The sequence below is a fragment of the Diabrotica virgifera genome, chromosome 4, assembly GCF_917563875.1.
Source record: "Diabrotica virgifera virgifera chromosome 4, PGI_DIABVI_V3a".
Lineage (NCBI taxonomy): Eukaryota > Metazoa > Arthropoda > Insecta > Coleoptera > Chrysomelidae > Diabrotica > Diabrotica virgifera.
The window spans coordinates 64,669,484-64,690,189 of record NC_065446.1 but is presented as its reverse complement, the minus strand read 5'-3'; the positions used below and the strand labels follow the sequence as shown (position 1 = coordinate 64,690,189).

The window sequence follows — 20,706 nt, the reverse complement described above, 5'->3', positions numbered from 1 at the left end:
GGTTTTGCTCCCTTAAACCCTCCAAACTTTTGTGTACGTTCCAATTAAATTATTATTGTGGCACCATCACCTAAACACAATGTTTTTAAAACTTTTTGCCTCTTAGTACTTTTTCGATAAGCCAGTGTTTATCGAGATATTTTGAATATTTGTCGAATCTACCACATATTTGTATATGGTTAAGTACCTATGATATACCTGTTAATAATCTGAAAATTTATTTATAATTTACATTTTTAGGTATATTTTGAAGAAGAAGCCACATCTCGCTAAATGATGACATCAAAAAAAGACTAAGAGGCAAAAAAGTTTTAAAAATACTGTGTTTACCTAATGGTACCACAATAATAGTTTAATTGGAACCTATACGAACATTTGGGGGGTTTAAAGGAACAAAACCCCCAAAGAATTTTTATGTAAACCTATCAAAAAAGAAGCCGCATCTCGATAAAAATTGGCTTATCGAAAAAATACTAAGAGGTAAAAAAAGTTTTAAAAACGTTGTGTTTAACTAATGGTATCACAATAATGAATTAATTGGAGCGTACGCAAAAGTTTGGAGGGGTTTGAGGGAACAAAACCTCCATAAAATTTTTATGGGGTGGACAAATTTCACTATAATTTTGTTTTAAGATGTTCCTGCCATAAGAATCATACATGTCCATTTTCAATTAAAAAATCTCCAATAGTTTTCGATGTATTGAAAAAAATCGATTTTCATTTTGTAACTTCAAAGGGCTGTAATTTTTTTTTGTGTACACTTTTGTACTAAGGTAAGTTGGATTCAATCAATTTATTTTTGTCTCCGTAATGCGTGATTTATTTTATGATATACGTTTTTGAAACACCCTGTATAATAGATAATCAACACTATGTAATATGCAAAAAATGGCATTTTCTAGTTTTATAAAAATATTCCTCGCAAAATATAATTAGCTGTTCTAAATTGTCCGTTATAAATTTTTACATAGTTATAAGTTGATCAAACTTATACAGGGTGAGGCAGATAAAGGGCCTATTAGAAATATCTCGAGGACTAAAGCTAAGAGAATCATGAAAATTGGAATACAAGGGTTTTGAGGTATGAACTATTTAATGAAAATAGTTTCTTCTCTTTGCTACTTCAGGTTATCCGGAAGTTGATTGTAACTTCGTTTTTTTAAATGGGACACCCTGTATATTTTTACATTTTTCGATTATCCTCGATTTCTTCTTTCTTAAAATATAAGGTTTTGTAATATTATACAGGGTAGGTTAAAAGATAATTACGTTTTCTTATTAATTTTGTAGCAACATTCACACCCTGTAGGATTGTAGTAGTTTGGCATAATAAACTGTATTGATGTTCAAATGATTTTTAATATAGTCTACTATTGTTAAGAGTTATTGGTATAGTTAAATTTTTCATTTTAATATACGGGGTTGGTCGAAACTCGGAATGAGTATTTTCTGAGTTTTCTTAAATGGAACATCCTGTATTTTAGTATTGTAATGAAATGTTATTTTATGGTACTTTTTAATTTCTTAAGCATTCCCTATACCTAACTTCTTTAATTTTTGAGTTATTGGTGATTCAAACCAAACATTAATTGCAACACAAAATAGGTGAAATTGTATTAGGTTGGCCCTGAAAATATTCAGTCACAAATAATTTTTTGGAAATGAATACATATTAATCTATACTGATACGTAAAATTGCCAATAGTGGTTGAGGTATCAAAATACCATCGAAGTTAAGATTGTTGGTGCGATTAACAATTAAGCACAAACTAAAGCAGTTAGGTATAGGGAATGCTTAAAAAGTAAAAAGTACCATGAAATATCATTTCATTACAATACTAAAATATAGGGTGTTCCATTTAAGAAAACTCAGAAACTACTCATTCCGAGTTTCGACCCACCCTGTATACTAATATTAAAAATTTAGCTACACTAATAATTGTTAACAATAGTAGTCTATACTAACAATCATTTGAACGTAAATAGAGTTTATTATGTCAAACTACTACAATCCTACAGGGTGTGAATATTGCTACGAAATTAATAAGAAAACGTAATTATCTTTTAACCGACCCTGTATAATCTTACAAAACCTTATATTTTAAGAAAGAAGAAATCGAGGAGAATCCATAAATGTAAAAATATACAGGGTCTCCCATTAAAAAAAAACGAAGTTATAAGCAACTTCCGGTATAACCGGAAGTACCAAATAGATGAAAATATTTTCATTAAATAGATCAGTCTTCAAAACCCCCTTATTCCAATTTTCATAATTCAGTTGTCTTTAGTTCTCGAGATATTTCTAATAGGCCCTTTATCTGCCTCACCCTATATACCTACTCGTACATTTACTTAGACTTACAACATCCATCTCATTTGACATCCATTTGACATCCATCTCATACAAGTATGTGTACCAAATCTGAAAGTACTGAATAGCTTTACGTATTTTATGTTGATGTTCATTGTCATTTGGAACTCAAAAGGTGATGGTGAAGGTGTAGATGGTATCATTATCTTCATCATTATCATCAACCTGTACGCGTCCTCTAGTGGACATAGAGTCCCTGTCCCTCACTCTCAACTCTTTCCATCTGCCTCTGTCTGATGCAGCTTTCATCCAGTTACTGCTAACACGCTACACGGTATTAGTTTATCTGAATGGTGGGAGTTCTCTGCTCCGTAGTGCTTCTTGTCTTAGCCTCTTCGTCTATACATTTTCTCTACCGGTTTTCTGATAACCTGACGACGTGTCATGCCCAAATTCATTTTAGTGACACGATGTTTTTGATAGCGTATGTTGTTTTTGTTCTACGACGTATTTCTTCGTTTCGACTTCTCAGAGAGACACCTAACATCTGACGCTCCATAGCCCTCTGCATTACGGAAATCTTTGTATACTCCATAGGTGAGTACAGGTAACATAAATGGTCAAAGATTATCCTTTTGTAGCATATTGGTAGGTCCGATTTAAATCTTCTTCTTCACGTGCCATCTCCGCGACGGAGGTTGGCAATCATCATGGCTATTCTGATCTTAGATGCTGCTGCTCTGAATAGTTCGGTTGATGTGTATCCGTACCATTCCCTCAAGTTACGCAACCACGAGATTCGTCTTCTTCGTACACTTCTCCTGCCCTGGATTTTCCCCTGTATAATCAACTGAAGTATGCTGTATCTCTCATTACGCATAACATGCCCCAGGTACTGCAGCTTTCGTGTCTTGATGGTTTCCAATATTTCCAGTCTTTTGTTGACTCTTCTCATGACTTCATTGTTTGTTATATGTTCGGTCCATGATATCTTCAGGATTCTTCTATACCCCCACAGTTCAAATGCTTCCAATTTTTTAGTAGGCGATGAGTTAAGTGTCCATGCTTCTATCCCGTAAATCAGAGTCGAGAAAATATAGCACCTTGCCAGCCTAACTCTCAGTAGATCAATCAAGTTAGTAAAAAATAAGCCGTTTTTCGACATAAGGGAAAAGACGAGGTTTGACAGTTGAAATGTGTAGTATGAGATATTACAAAAAGACTAACATCTTGGGATTCATCAATTTTTTATTGGAACAATTTTTAAATAGACAATCAAAACGTCAAACTTAGTTTTGTGCTCATAACTTAAAAACTTGTTTATTTAGAGATTTGACGTCCACAGGTAACTTTTTCAGAAAAAAGAATACATCGAATGAGATAAGCTACATGAAAATCGGTTCATAAACAAAAAAGTTACTGCAAAACGGACGACAAAATCGCTGTTTTTGAATATTGTTAATAACAATTTTATTGTTTATTAAAATAGGTTTCAATATACCTAAACTTGAGCACATTATGGTGTGTGAATGGTGTGCAAAAAATGGTCCAGATCTGTTAAACGGTTTTTGCAAAATTGAATTTGTTTATAAAATTTTTTGAAAAACGATCTAATTTCTGAGGCTGGTCCAGTTAATTTAGCTGAATGTATCTCAATAATCCGGGACTCATTTCCATTGCTAAGACTTATACTAATAGCCTATGAAAAAAAAAGTAAAAAAAAATTACATGTACGTACACAAAATGATTTGTTAATAAATAGCAGTTTTTAAGCTTATAAACAATTACAATAATTTCGTAGAAATTAGATCAAATTAAATGGCAATAAAAATACGGAAAGCTGATTAAAATACACAACTTCTAAAAAAAATTTTTAGGTCCTACGACCCTTGGGGTCTGAGATGGTCCCCTTTTTTCAAAAAATCACTGTTACGTTAATTAACAACACTAAGAGCTAAAATTAACCAATCTTTTATAAGAAATGTCAATGTTTTTAACAAAGTTTTTAGCAAGAAAAAATATTAAAAATTGTTTAAACAGGTGTGTTGTAAACAAAGAGTATTTTGCGTTCCGACTAAAGTAAAAAATAGTGGGCGTAGCCGAATGAGCAGAAATTCGCACACTACCATTCGCTAGACCGTTGCAGCTCGTTTTTAACATTGACAGTATACCGGATTTGAAGCTTAATATTTATTATATATATTTTGGTAGAAACTTTAATTTTATGAATATTATTCTGTTGCATATTTATTTAGTAGAATTATATTTTAAATAAATGAATTTAAAAATAACAATAAAAAGGCCACTTCAAAAAAGTTTTATACATCCCATTAGCTGTTTTTTCTTTGGATAATTTTGCAATGAAAATAAGATAAATGTTATTATTTTAATGTGGTACCATAGATAAAAAAAAAATAGTAAACTTGGTAAAAAAATAGGTATAGGCCATTTTTCCGGGCGCTCTATTTTGAATCCGTGTGTAGTCCAGGCTGTATCGTCGACCCCGTTAGGTTAATTATTCCGATTCGTATTTTTTGCACAAACTTACTAAAAAGAAAAGTTGCTTATAACAAATCCAGGGGCACCAAGAGGTCCCGCGGTCGGAAAATTGTTTAAACAATTTTTGTGAGATTTCATTAGTTTCATGTTTACTTATAAAATTTAGGTGACAAACTGTTTAGTTTATAATTTTAATCAACGCAGCATTAAAACATAGGCCATGAAGAAGTTTTCTGGAAAATTTCAAGACAAAATATGCAACAGGAAAAAAGTTACGCGACCTTATAGACGAGTGGCACTCCCCCAAAAAAACGCTCATTTCTCGAGATACTAACCACGGTATGGTAAATGGCTAATTTTGGTCTTACTTTATGTTTTTGATGGTGCTGAAAACGAAAATGAAATTATTTTGAATTTTAGATGGGGAAACATTGTCAAAATCGCAACTTTGCCCTAAAAATAAAAAAAAAGAATAAAATCACGTTTTTCTTAAAATTAAAAGTTACACCATTTTTTTTTCTATAAAACATTTTGTTCCTTGTACTTCAGAAAGGTGAGAAACATATACTATAAAAATTTCAGAAAAAAATATAAAAATGGAACTGAGTTGTAGCGACTTCGCAAAAAAACGTGATTTTTTTTTTATTTTTAGGGTTAAATTGCGATTTTGACAATGTTCCCCCACGCAAAATTCAAAACAACCCTAATTTTCGTTTTCAGTACCATCAAAAATAAAAAGTATGACTAAAATTAGCCATTCACCACAAGCACACCGTGGTCAGTATCTCGAGAAATAAGCTTTTTTGGAGTGTGCCGCTCGTCTATAAAGTCACATAACATTTTTACTAAAGCATATTTTGAATTAATTTTTCTTTGGAAAACTTCTTAATGAATCATATTTTATTGCTGTGTTGGTTAAAATTATAAACTAAAAAGTTTGTCACTCAACTTTTTTAAGTAAACATGAAACTAACGAAATCTGACGACAAAATGTTTAAAAATTAACAACTTCTCTTTTAATGTGTTTAATCATTTGGACAAATCTCATTGTTATCTAAATGCCTCAAAGATGACACAGTAAAATTTTTAAAAGGAAATATTTACAGCGACCAAAAATACAGCGAGGTAAAATTGAAAAATCATCCAAATTTATTTTTCGCATTTTTGCAAAAAATTTGATTTTTGAACATGTTCCACTAATTCTAGAAAAAAAATATACTCCATATTCGGATTCAGTGACCTCGAAAACATAAGAAATAACCAAAATTTGTCATTCAACTTGAAGTTGATTTTTTTGGTCAGTATAACGTAATTTTAGGGGTTGCTGGCGCTCGCCAGCCGTGCCCACGATTCAGTCAGTCGACTACGCCCGCTATTTTTTACTTTAGTCGGAACGCAAAATACTCTTTATTTATAACACTCCTATTTAAACAATTTTTAACATTTTTTCTTGCTAAAAACTTTGTTGAAAACATTGACTTTTCTTATAAAAGATTGGTTAATTTCAGCTCTTAGTGTTGATAATTACCGTAACAGTGAGTTTTTCAAAAAAGGGGACCATCTCAGACCCCAAGGGTCGTAGGACCTAAAAATTTTTTAGAAGTTTTGTATTTTAAGCCGCTTAAGCAGCAATTTTGCAAAAACTATTAAACAGATCTGGACCATTTTTTGCACACCATTTACACACCATAATGCCCTCAAGTTTAGGTATATTTAAACGTATTTTAATAAACAATACATTTTAATAAACAATAAAATTGTTATTAACAATATTCAAAAACAGCGATTTTGTCGTCCGTTTTGCAATAACTTTTTTGTTTATTAACCGATTTTCATTTAGCTTATCTCATTCGATGTATCTTTTTTTTCTGAAAAAGCTACCTGTAGACGTCAAATCTCTAAATAAACAAGTTTTTAAGTTATGAGCTAAAAACTAAGTTTGACGTTTTGATTGTTTATTTAAAAACTGTTCCACTAAAAAATTGAGGAATCCCAAGACGGTAGTCTTTTTGTAATATCTCGTACTACACACTTCAACTGTCACACCTCGTCTTTTCCGTTATGTCAAGTAAAAACCTAACTTGATTGGCCTACAAGTCTAATTTCAGTTCTCTTGCACAAAGTATCTTTCTCATTTTCTTGAAGTTTGTTCTTGTTTTCTCTATTTGAACTTTGATTTCTTTGGAGTAATCGTTTGTGTGATTAATTATTGTGCCAAAATAGTTGTAGTTTTCTACTTGTTCTAAAGTTTTACCTTTAATTGTCAGGCTTTCATCATTATTTTGGGTTTTTGATATCCTCATAAATTTAGTTTTCTTGATGTTTATTGATAATCCATATTCTTCTCCATTCTCAACTATCTTGTTCATTAGTTTTTATTCTTTAAGGTTGTCTGCTATTATGATAGTATCGTCCGCATATCTAATGTTGTTAATTGGCGTTCAATTTACCTTTATTCGTGCTGTTTCTCCCTCAAGAGCTCTTTTCATAACTTCTTCAGAGTATGCATTGAATAGTAGTGGTGACAATACACACCTCTGTCGCACTGCTCTTTTAATTTCGAACTCTTCTGATGTGTGTTCGTTAATGCGTATTTAAATAGTATCCTGATTTAAATACATAGTTTAATTTACCAAACGCTGCCCAGATTGTGTGGAATATTGACGCTATGTGACGTGGGAGCTCACATGTCTGGTTATCTCTGCCCAACTGAACTGGATATTCTAAGTACATATACGATGTCAACGATACAGTCTGCTTAGTATCCCTTTCCATCAACAATATTCTTACGATTTATCACCAGATTAGTCATTGTTAGATGGTATAAAATTATAGTACAGTAGATTGTAGAGTAGATGGTATAGCAGACCCAAACTAATTGGGTAGTAAAAACGGCAGAGACACAAAGCTTGTCCATATCTGTTAGGAAAACCAGATGGTAATCTCAAACATCTAATTCAGACTGCCTAGGCGATGTAGGTGTAGCCAAGTTGTGTGGGAGGAACTGAGATATTTCACGTGAAAGTGAGATTGTTGCAGAGTTGAATGGCTAAGTGCTTATTTATTCTGAATAATATTGGATAAGAGATTAGGAAAATTACAAGATAAAATTCTTTGTTGTTTAATGTATGCTGTTGATAAAGTGTTAAGGGAGAAATACTAAGATACATTTAGAGCACATGCTGGAACAATGGAGGAAAGGTTTGGAACTTAGTAGGATAAAATTAATGGGTACCGTGCACCTACAGTTTGAATATCTAGGCATCACACTATCTAGCGAAGCAATCATCGAACTAGAAGTGAAATATCAAGTGAATAGAGCAAACAAAGCCGTAAAAAGCCTGAATGAAACAATATGGAGAAATAAAAACATCGGAAAACAATGAGAAAGACAGAATTTAAAAAGTAATCATAAGACCAATATTGACATACGCGGCAGAAACACGACCCAATACATAGAGAACAAAAAGAATACTAGAAACAGCAGAGATGAAAATTCTTAGAAAAATCGACAGTAAGACACTACGGGACAAAGCGATAAGTACAGATGTACGGAGGAGATGGAAAGTGGAGAATATCAAGGACTAGGTAAGAAAAAGAAGATTAGAATGGAACGATCGTATAAGCTTAGTGACAACAAATAGAGTAGTAAATAAAGACGGCGAGAAACCATTCCCCAATAGGAAAACGATCAATCGAAGAGACTACGAAAACGAGAGAAGGACAACTTACTAGAGGCACTTTGAAAAACAGACAGAGTCATGTCTATACAAAAAGAAGAAAATATATAATAGAGAACATACATATTTAGCAAAGATAAAAAAATACAATAGCAATGGCAAGAATTAAAAAGTTATAAAGAGAATTATCTACGATTAATATAGTCCAGAAAGCCACTGCGCATCCGCTAGGAAAAATATTCTGATTCGGATTTTTTCCACAATCTTACTCAAAAAGGACTCCTTTTAACAAATTTGCATGTTGCCAGGACCAAAAGGTAGTCAAAAATTTTTTAAACGTTTTTTTTTTGTTTTTTTCCTAAAATTATTCTTTTTGCATGGAAAAAAGTTTTTTTAGGTTTTTTGGATAATTCCAAACAGAAAAGGTCTTTAGTGACTTTTCTCTATGATAGTTTTTGACATATAAGCGATTAAAAATTGAAAAATTGCGAAATCGGCCATTTTTAACCCTCAAAAACTATGTGAAAAACTGAAAATTTGAATGTTGCCAAGGTATGCAGATATTTTTTAAACATCGATTGATGAAATCCCGAAGAGTTTTTTGCAATAAAATATTCAAAAACTCCTTTGTTTTTTAAATGATAATCAAGCGTGCGCGACACTATTTTCCACCGTTGCATGTGTATACAGTATGGTGCAAATGAAAGGAATAAATTCGTTTTTTCGTAAAACTGCGACTTTAAGGAAAAATCCCGAAACATGTCGATTTTTATTTTTAAGTTATGATATTGTGGCATATGTGGTATACTAGTGACGTCATCAATCTGGACGTGATGACGTAATCGATGATTTTTTTAAATAAGAATAGGGGTCGTGTGCTAGCTCATTTGAAAGGTTCTTCAATTCTATATTCAGTAATATAAAGATTTACATAATTATTTATACAGGGTGTCCAAAAAAAGTTTTTAATTAAATTATTTGAAAAAAAAAAGAATGTATGTAATTTATTTAATTCAAAATACATTTTATCGCCAACCGTCACTAAAGTCATTCATTATTGTACTCATTTGCTCTCATTTGCGGCAGTAAAGTAACACTTTATTGTACTGTAAGAAGAATTTTACTTTACCTGCCGCGATTAATCAAATTAACCAAGATTGAATGTAAGTGGTCAATGGCAGTAATCGATTATTTATTTGTGTGAACTTAAAATTTATTTACTTTAATTAATAAAAGTATTGTAAAAAATTTACGTTATTATTAATTAAATTTATGTCAAAAAGTGAAATTCTGTATTATTTTGCAATTATATTCATACAAAATAAATCAAAACTTTACAAAATTAGTAATTAGGTATTCAATATTGACAACAACTATCGATTAAACATCGAAACCGCCCATAATGCAAAGGCATTCTGTCATTACTGTCATTGTCATACATTTATTACGTCTAAAATTTATAAAATTCTTAAATCTTTTAAGTTAGTTAAATACTAATGCAAATAAAGTGTGAAATTGTGTTTTTGGTAATTCAATTATATATAGGACGGTGATAGATATTTATTGATAATTTATTAGTAAATATATTTATTTAGTTTGTCTACGATTCATCAAGAGAAAAGCAACTGCGCAAGGATATACAGCTAGTTCATAAACAGTGACGTAACTATTAACGATACTTTTATTTTTTGGTAGATACTATTTTAAGAAAATTAGTAATTTAAATAAAAATACAATTAAATTGTCTAAAATATATTTATTTCGTTGAAATCATAATAATATAAGTATAACTTCTTACGTGCGTACAAAGTACACACACTCTTTTGTCATTAGAAGGATGTAATTAAGTAAGTATTAAGAAAGTGTTAATGTTTTTTATGATTGGCGATAAAATTTTGTATGCACCACGTCAGTAAAGACTCTTTATCGAACTCGTCTGTTATTCGCCTCGCTCGCTACCGCTCGCTCTGCTTATAATATCAGACTCGTTCGATAAAAACTCACTTTACTGACTTGGTACATAAATAACTATTACTGTTACCGGAAAACTAAAAATGTTTATTTCACAAATAAACATTGCTTTTCGATTAAATTCAGTGTTCAAGCCAGCTCCCGCCAGCCACCTGCCTCTTAGAAGTTTGAACATTTAATTTAAGCGAAAAGCAATGTTTATTTGTGAAATTAACTTTGTTTTCTGATTTTTGAAAGCAGTAAAATGTATTTTGAATTAAATAAATTAATTACATTCTTCTTTTTTTTGTCAAATAATTTAATTTAATAAAATTTTTTGGACACCCTGTATAAATAATTATGTAAATGTTTATATTACTAAATAGAGAATTGAAGATCCTTTCAAATGAGCTAGCACACGACCCCTATTCTCATTTAAAACAATCATCGATTAGGTTATCACGTTCAAATGGATGACGTCATTAGTATACCATATATGCCACAATATCATAACTTAAAAATAAAAATCGACCTGTTTCGAGATTTTTCCTTAAAGCAGCCGGTTTACGAAAAACGAATTTATTCCTTTCATTTGCACCATACTGTATACACATGCAACGGTGGAAAATAGTGTCGCGCACTCTTGATTAGCAATTAAAAAACAAAGGAGTTTTGAACATTGTATTGCAAAAAACTCTTCGTGATTTCATCAATCGATGTTTAAAGAATATCTACCTACCTTGGCAACATTCAAATTTTCAGTTTTTCTTATAGTTTTTGAGGGTTAAAAATGGCCGATTTCGCAATTTTTCAATTTTTAATCGCTTATTTGTCAAAAACTATCATTTTTAGAGAAAAGTCACTAAAGACCTTTTCTGTTTGGAATGATCCAAAAACCAAAAAAAACTTTTTTCCATGCAAAAAAAATAATTTTAGGAAAAAAAAAGTTTAAAACATTTTTGACCACCTTTTGGTCCTGGCAACCTGCAAATTTGTTAAAAGGAGTCCTTTTTGAGTAAGATTGTGCAAAAAATTCGAATCAGAATATTTTTCTTAGCGGATGCGCAGTGGCTTTCTGGACTAATATTAATTCAGTTTCAAATCCAATGGTATAAGATTTTTTTGCAATTTTATTTGTAGCATTTTAACATGCACACTTAAAAACTACCATACATTTTGTCAATAGAGATTAAGAATTGGCTACAACGTTTTGATTTTACTTTCATACCTTCGTGCAGTCTTTGTTTCTGTTCTTACCCTAACAAGAAATTGTTGCTCCTTAAGAAGTCTACTTTCGCGACGACTTATGAGTGCCACTTAATTTTGAAGTCATTTAAATTTAAGTAGTGGAAAATCGTTAAAATAAACAAGGGATATAAGAGCTTCTTGTGTTCCGAAGGGTTTGATTGTATGACGAAGTCACTAACAGTTGCAATGAAGTTATTTGGGAAGGTAGTGTTATGACGTCACTGACTTGATGCATTATTAATTGCTGACTATGTACCAACGTAGTAGCGAATATTGATTTGTGTGAACAGCATTGAAAGGGTTGATCTTTTAGGGCAATATATAAGAATTATTTTTTGTTTTATTAAACAAATAAAATATCAGTGTAAATTTGTAAGTAATGCGGTACAAAAGGAAAAAGAAACGACAAAAAAATTGAACCCAAAGATATGTTAATCTACGGTGATTATTGCGCTAATAACCGGCAAAATATCGCAAAAGACGGAAAACATAATACGTTGTGAAATAAATAGAGATGAAACTAGTAGAGGTGGAAAATTATCAATAAAAAACCTACATTATATTGATTATTTCATTCCTAGGAGATTCTGACCAATAGAAAGCTACATAAATCTAAATTAAATCGATTATTTTTAATGATTTTAACTTCCAATCGTATAGTAAGATATTTGATCACGTGTTTAATTCTGTCCAATCAGATTAAAATTATACTGAGAATTATCTACTGTAGAAAATTACCGATAGAATTTTTTAAGTAGATTGTTTCTGTTTAATGGCTACCAGTTTCCTAGTTTTGACAACTGTCACATTTAAGAAAATATCCATAATATACGCATTAAAAAATAATCTTACGAATATCACACGACAGTAAGAATAAATAAGAAAATAATGCTTCATTTTTACTCAAATTTGTTGTCATTGGGCAATAGCCACTCGAGCCCTGCGGGCTCTCGTGTCTATTGCCAGACAACAAATTTTCGAAAAACTGTCGCATTATTTTCAATTTATTCTCACTCTCTTGTGATATTATACCCGATAATTTTTGATAATTTCCCGTCGTCAAGTATATTACGTCAGATGCCCTTCGTTGCTACAAAAAAATACATTCAGTGACATTAATGACAATTAATGTTTTAAAAATTATAAAAGTGATGACTTTCAACCGTCAAATTAATATTTATAACAACTGTGTGTTTAATTGTACTAATTTGTACTTACATAAATAAATTACAATAAAATTTTGGTGTTGAACAGTTTTATTCATGAAATAATCGCAACAAATTGCACTCGATCTCTAAAATTAATATAGAATTTTTGCCCTCGTGACACTTTGACATAATTTCACTCGCCTTAAACTGTCAAAGTGTCACTCGGGAAAAATTCAATAATTTTAGAGGTCTTGTGCAATTACTACTGATAATTTTCCACCTTTAGACGTATAGGAGGAGTTTGACAACTGCCATTGTCACAGGACAATTTTGACAGTTTGACTTCTATACGTCTAAAGGTGGGAAACTATCAATATAATGTAAATGTATAGGTTACTATTGCTAATTTCCCACCTCTACTACTTTTATCTCTTTTTATGTCACAAATCACAACGTATTATATTTTCCATATTTTGCGTTATTTTGCTGGTAATGAGTGCAGTCATCACTGCATTATACGCTAATAACCGGCAAAATAACGAAAACGACGGAAAACATATACTTTGTGAAATAAACAGAGATGAACCTAGTAGAAGTGGGAAATTATCAATAAAAACCTATAAATTTACATTACATTTTGCTAGTTTCCCACCTTTAAACGTGTCGGAGTACAGGAGAATTTTGTAAAATTCTCCGGTCATAGTGGCAGTTCCCAAACTGCTCCGATACGTCTAAAGGTGAAAAACTATCAATATAATCTAAAGTTATAGGTTTCTATTGATAATTTCCCAGCTCTACTAGTTTCATCTCATTTTATTTCACATCGTATTATGTTTTCCGTCTTTTGCGTTATTTTGCCGGTTCTTAGTGCGCTCATCACTGTATATCTAATTAAGCACTGTGTGGTCTTTTGAATGTCTTTCACGTTATGAAATATGAGTACGTAGCAGAATATACATACGATAGAGAATTAGCTATACTCAATTCGGATTTAGGAGTTGCTTGGGTACAAGAGAAGCCTTATTCAGTACCCAAGTACTAATACAGAGATGCAGAGATATAAATCAAAATGTATACATCGGTGTAATCGATTTAGACAAGGCTTTTGACAAGGTCCGACATAAAGAAATGCTAGAAGTATTGAAATCAGCTTGATTGGATGATAAAGATATACGAAAAATTACAAATCTATACTGGCATCAAGTAGCAAGAATAAAAGTTGAAAAAGAACTGACGGAAGAAATAAATATAAAAAGAAGAGTGAGACAAGCCTGTATACTATCGCCTGTACTCTTTAACTTATATTCAGAAGAAATATTTAAGGAAGTCTTAATGGAGACAACAGAAGGTATTATTGTGAAAAGAGTAACCGTGGACAATATTAGGTATGCTGATGATACCTTAGTGCTGGCTAATTGCGGAGAATAACCTCAAAGTCTAATGAATCAAATAAAACAAACCTGTGATCAGTATGGATTACAACTCAACGTTAAAGAAACTAAATATATGATACAAAATAAGATTATATAGAGAATGACGGTTCGAAAGTCGTAGATGCCACACTAGACAAAGTAGAGAAACTCGTGTATCTCGGGAGTAATATTAATAAGAGCTGGGATCCAACCGGAGAAATTAAAAGCCGAATAGAACAATCCCGAGCTACCTTTGTGAAAATGAGAAACATATTTTGCAGCCACGTTCTTAGTATTCACCTTCGCGTTCGTATGAAATATTGCTATATCTCTTCCATGCCGGATTAACCATTAGGCAAAGTAGGCAGTTCTCTAGGAGCCTCGGAAAAATTCAAATATCGCGCAATACCATAAAAGTAATGGTGGACGTATAAAATTACATTAAGTACAATTCATACTTTTGTTCACATAATGCCTATGTTGTGAGAATAAGTCGCTAATGAATGCCGTTTGGTAGAAGGAACAGTAGGTACTACCTGTAAGTCTGCACGGTTTCTTAGAAAAGTAGTAAGAGCAAGAGCAACAAATGAGTCAGCACCCCCTCGCTACACTCTCTTTCATTACTCATGCCTTTCGCTACATGTCAGGCAAATACAATGGTCTCCAGGCTCATTTTTCTAAGATTAACAAACTTGCAATTTACATATTTATTGTGCCACACATCCGCTTTAGTTGGAGTAAGTGCTGCTAAAAGTTGCGTTAGAGCAATATCTTATTTTGGATTTGTTCAGTTCGTGTACAACTTTTTTTCAGCCTCTACCCACCGCTGGGAAGCTACGATCAAATGCTGAAATGAAACTCCACTAAGCGATCCCATTCGCCAGGATCTAAACCTTGTCATTAAAAGAACAAGCAGCACTAGATGGACTGCAAGGACTGATGCAACAAGAGTTTTGTCTAAAGGTTACAACGCCTTCAAATCTATTCTTCATATTATTGCTGAAGACCCTAATCAGAAAGCTAAAACAGTTCATGAGGCTGTGTTTGTTAAAAGAAATGCCAAAACAGAAACATTCATAATGAATGAGTTTTGGGTAACAATTTTAAAACTCATCAACGCTCTCAGTAAATCATTATAGAGAGAAGAGATTGAACTTTGAACTGCAATTCAGCTTCTAAATTCACTTTTGGAGTTCTGAAAGTACCAAAGAGATAATTTTGCTTACTACGAGCAGAAAGCCTGCGATCTACAATATTCTGAATATTCCAACGAGGGTAAATAAAACAAGCAAGAAAACTATATTTTGGTGACGCTAATTCCAATGAAGTTTTTCTACAGGGTGGAGAAAAGTTACAGGTTGAAACGAATCTACCAATTTTGGATAAGCTAATTATTGAGTTGAGTCGTCAGTTTGCAGCGTACGAGTCAGTGAACTCAGTATTTGATATTTTGTGTGTTTTTTCAAAACTGAGTGATACTCAAATAAAGAGGTGTGCTTCAAAACTACATGAAAACTATTTTGATGATATTAAACCTGAAATCTAAGATGAATTACTGCAGTTCAAATATTTTATAGTGCATCTTCAGGACTTGTAGTGAAAATAATTTATTCCTGGTTCATAGTCTTTTTGGGTTATTTATGAGAACAAATTCGAATCGAAGTTTCCAAATTTGTAAGTAGCTTTTAAGATTTTTCTTATGCTAATGATTACAAATGCAACAGGCGAACGGTCATTTTCAAAAAAGGAAACCATTTCCCTCAATTATGGCTATTGAGAATCATGTGCCCAAAAATTTGGAATTTGAAGATATTTAAGTAGTTTTGTTTCTATGAAAAAAGTTGCTTTATAATAATTATAAGGCTTTGAAAACTCAAAGTAAATTTAATACATAATATTATTTATTATTACATAGTTACGTAATAAATAATAGTATATTATTCAACAAGCATGTAATGATGGGTATTACTCACAATGATGAAGTTTGCGACACGAGCCGAAGGCGAGTGCGGTTTTCCATCAGAGTGAGTAATAGCCATTACATGCAAGTAGAATACTATACTTTTCTACAACCTTCTTTTTTTATTAGTAGAAAAATTATTGTACTTTAAAATGAATCGTTCGTTTATTGATAACTATAACAAAAAAAACTAAAATAATTTATTATTGCTTTAAAATTTAAAATATCTGGGAATAATTTTTGTTTTAATTTAAGCAAAATGATATCCATTAACAGTTTTTTGACTATTTATTTGTTTTATTTCTTCAAGCAACACGTTTTACAAAACTAAACAAAAATTTAAGTTTAAGTCTACGAAATGTCCACTAATATATCAAAGGTATACCGCTCGGAGATGGAGGGGTTATCCTAGGTTTTAGAGGGAAAAGACAAAAGTTTCTTAAGGGGCCTCCTAGCTTGGGTTGCCTAGGGCCTCGAGATTCCTAATCCGGGACTGTGTATGGAGTGGAAGTGTATATTCTAAGTGAGGCTGTGCTTGGAAGGCTTTGAGATGTTTGTATACTCACGTCTACTAAGAATAAGCTGGGCCGATAGAGCTAGAAATGAAGAGGTTGTTAGACGGCTAAACCAAACAACATAACGGGTCAATATAATAAAGAGAAGCAAGCATACTTCGAGCATATTGTGAGACACCCTAAGAATATGAACTTTTACATCAGATCATTCAGGGAAAGATCCAAAGTAAACGTGGTCCTGGTGGACGAAGAACATCACTGATGAAAAATCTGAAACAATGGTACGGAAAATCGACTACTTCTACTTATTCAGAGCTGCTGTCCATAAAGTTACGATAGGGAATTAATTAATATGATTTCCAACGATAGAGAACCGTCATGGAACTAGAACTTGACGAAAAGATATCTACATAATAAATTATAATATCTTACCATCCTTATTCATGCCAGCTTCTTGGCATTTCTGCAACCTACAGGCTCTGCATTGATTTCGATGTGTTTTGTCTATAATACAGCTTCCTTCTTCTTTTGCTTTGCATACATATTGTCTGTTTCTTCTTATGGACCGCTTAAAGAATCCTGCACAGCCGTCACAGGCGAATATGTTGTAATGTTTACCCGAGGAAAAATCACCACATACCTTACAAGGAATGTCCAAAATCCTACCTGTAACAAGAAACAGATTTTTAAATCTTAGTGAATAATATGAAGTAAATAATTTTTGAAGTTATACTTCTTTACCGGCGATATGAGGGTGAATTTTTATATGTTAAAACCTATGATCCCGGCGCATGCGCATTATAACTTTGTTCTGATTGGATGTTCAAATGACATGTCAAAAATTATTCAATATGGCGGCTGTGGTACAGCTGTAGTTTGATTATTTATGGTTGTTGCGTTTTAAAATTTGTGTGAAAAGAAACAACAAACAAAAGTTAGTTAATAGTTATACTGCCTTTTTAAATAGTTTTCATATATGTACCTATATTTTTGGACTTTTGGACTATTTTGGACAAGGAAAACTCATTCTAATTTGGTAAGTAGTTTTAATTATAATCATATTGTAATTATACATTTGGATTAGGTTGAAATACAGTAGAGCGTCGATTATCCGAACTAATTGAGGGACATAGGTGTTCGGAAAACCGATTTGTTCGGATAATAGAACTACAATATATTGATACATATTTATAGTCATACATATTTATCCACAAGTGAATAAAAGCCATATTTATATACCTACATATTTATTTATATCTTGATAATGACAACTAGCAACTAAACAAAAAAGTGCAGTCTTTGCAACAACATATTTATTTTTGGATACAATATTGAAGAAAATTGAAGATATTTTAAGCGTCAATTACTAACGCTTGCTCGGTATTCGAGTGCGGGACGCGGGAGTTGATAGTTCGAATAAGCGGTCGTTCGGTTGATCGACGTTCGGATAATCGACGCTCTACTGTACATTTATTTTCTCAAGAATGGGGATTTTAGAGAGAAATCCCAAATTAGGTCCGATTTTTATTTTTAAATTATGATTTTTTGGCGTAGATTTATTTATCTAGTAGGTATGTAATGCTTTGATTTACATACTTAATTTGATTACCAACAAAAGTTCTACCAATCTTCATCTAATATATTGTTTTCTTACTGTTTTGTTATATTTTAATATTTTCTTCCACAAAATTTAAACTACATAATTTAATATATACAAAACAACTGTCAAACAGTAAAACGTTCAGTTACCCTATTTTTCCACATGACAAATAATGTGAAATTGGACGAGTGAGTCCAGGCTTCGATTACGAATCAAAGCGTCCCGAAATTCACGGGTTCGATTCCCGATGCAAGTTTTTATTTTTTTATTTTTTTATGTATTTTATGATTGTAAGTATATTTGTTATAATTTTTTTTTTCAGAAAATGCGTATTTAAAATTTTTGCCAACAATTATTATCGTTCAGAAATCATTTTTTCTTTGTGGCATTTTTCAATGTGTTTGTGTGCGTTTTATTCTTTTATTTTTTTAAATTTTTGGTATTGTCTTAAAAATCACATAATATGTAGTAAAAGTATAACTTTTTACGTGCGTACAAAGTACACACACATTCTTTTTTTATCTTGTGGTCTGATAAGAAACCTACTTCGCCGATTACGACGCTGCGATCTCAAAAAAAAAACATTACTTTTAGAAAGTCTAACCTTTTTTAGGCATACATGTCAAATTTTTGTGTGATGCGGCCAATAATATATTTTGATAGCTGTATACAGTTTGAAAAAAGGCGTATATGGAGAAAACCCATTTTCGATATCCCATTAAATATTATTATTTGAGAAAGAAAACGGCGAAGCCGAAGGACACAAAAGAAAAGCTGCATAAATATTACCGGACTAATGCTCCTTCAGACTGCACTGCCAAATTTTGGTTCCGTGAATTTCGTAATGGCCTATTATCTACATTGGATGAACCACGAACTGGATGAAATGGTTCTAGCTGAACGTAAAATGAAGGTGCGTGAATTGGCAGATACGACGAGAATAATTAGTAAAGGGTGCCCTAGTCATATTTTCAACGAAGTTTTGAAAATGAAAAATTATTCTGCCTATGGGTTTGCTAACCATTGACCAAAAACATGATTGTGTGACCACTTCTCCGTAGAGCACCTTTTGAAGCGTAATCCATCGGACTTTTGGCGTCGATTGGTAACCGATGAAATTTAGGTCCACTACTACACACCATAGTACAAAATGAACGCACGGTAGTGGACCGAAGTCGGCAAAATTGTTCCGTGTGTGTGTTTATGTTTTATTGGCACTGGTTTAAGCAACCAACTGGCCAGTCAATGTGTTTTGAATTCTCTCTTTTACAAAATATATGCTTAGTATCTAAATTTAAAACTATTAGTACTACTGTTTTTTTTACTCTGTTTTTTTTATTATTTTTTTTATTATATTTTTTAACATTTTTTTATTACATTTTTTTTTTTTTTTTTTTTATTTTTTTTTTTTATTTTTTTTTTAGTTTTTTTTTTTAGTTTTTTTTTTTTTTTATATTTTTTTATCGCGCTAAGACCTAAACCCGATTCAACCTCGCGGAGGTTTAGATCTTAGTAACTTTTTATTTTATTTAATTATTATTTTTTTTTTTTAATTTTTTTTTCTGTTTTTCTCAGAGCTTTAATTTTAAACAATTAACATGGTTGTACAAAATTTTATAAACATCTAGATTGTTTGATTGTAAAAGGTATATAAGATTAAAAGGAAATTGTACATTAATTTGAACTAGATTGGCAAAAAAGTTTGATATTTCAATAAAATGTAAAGGACATTCTAATAGCATATGTTGTAGATCAGCTAGCTCTCCACATAAACATTCATCATTATCTACAAGTCCTATTTCTCTTTTGTAGACTGGAGTCAGACAGTGATTACTTCTTATTCGACAAATAGTTTTGATAAAGCCTTTGTTGGAAACTTGATTAAACCATGTCTTGATGGGAAGTGTAGGCTGGATTTTTTTGTAATAATTTCCTTTGTCTGAATTATTGTATTGTTCCTGCCATTTCGTCCGTTTGATAGATCTCATAATAGAAATTATGTCTCCCATAGGAAGTTGATAAGTATGCAGAGTGGATTCCTTCGTTGTTGCTTTTTTAGCCAGATCATCTACTATTTCGTTGTTTTTTATACCAATGTGTGCTTTTATCCAACACAATATTATATTTTTGCCCGATTTCAAAGCTTCACTGTTCATTGCTATGATGTCACTGATGATATAATTTTCTGCAAAATTATGTACATTGTATTTCAATGTCTTTACAATGCTTTGGCAGTCTGTAAATATAACATAATTGAGTTCTTTTTGATTAATACATATTTTGTATGCTTCTTTGATTGCAATGAGTTCAGCTGTGAAAATTGTCATTTTATCAGGTAATCTGTTGTTTATTTTTATACTTTTTTGTGGGTAATATATAGCAT

The 20,706-nt window shown here is 31.8% G+C and overlaps 1 protein-coding gene across 1 annotated transcript in view; it reads right to left on the bottom strand.

The window, feature by feature from the left end:
• The window catches only part of LOC114325838 (nuclear receptor subfamily 2 group E member 1), a 64,903-nt gene that overhangs the window by 9,654 nt on the left and 34,543 nt on the right, over positions 1 to 20,706 (bottom strand). The window contains exon 2 of the mRNA XM_028273970.2: positions 17,156 to 17,389. Within this exon, the coding sequence (XP_028129771.1) occupies positions 17,156 to 17,389 (234 nt within the window). The remainder of the gene's footprint in view (positions 1 to 17,155; positions 17,390 to 20,706) is intronic.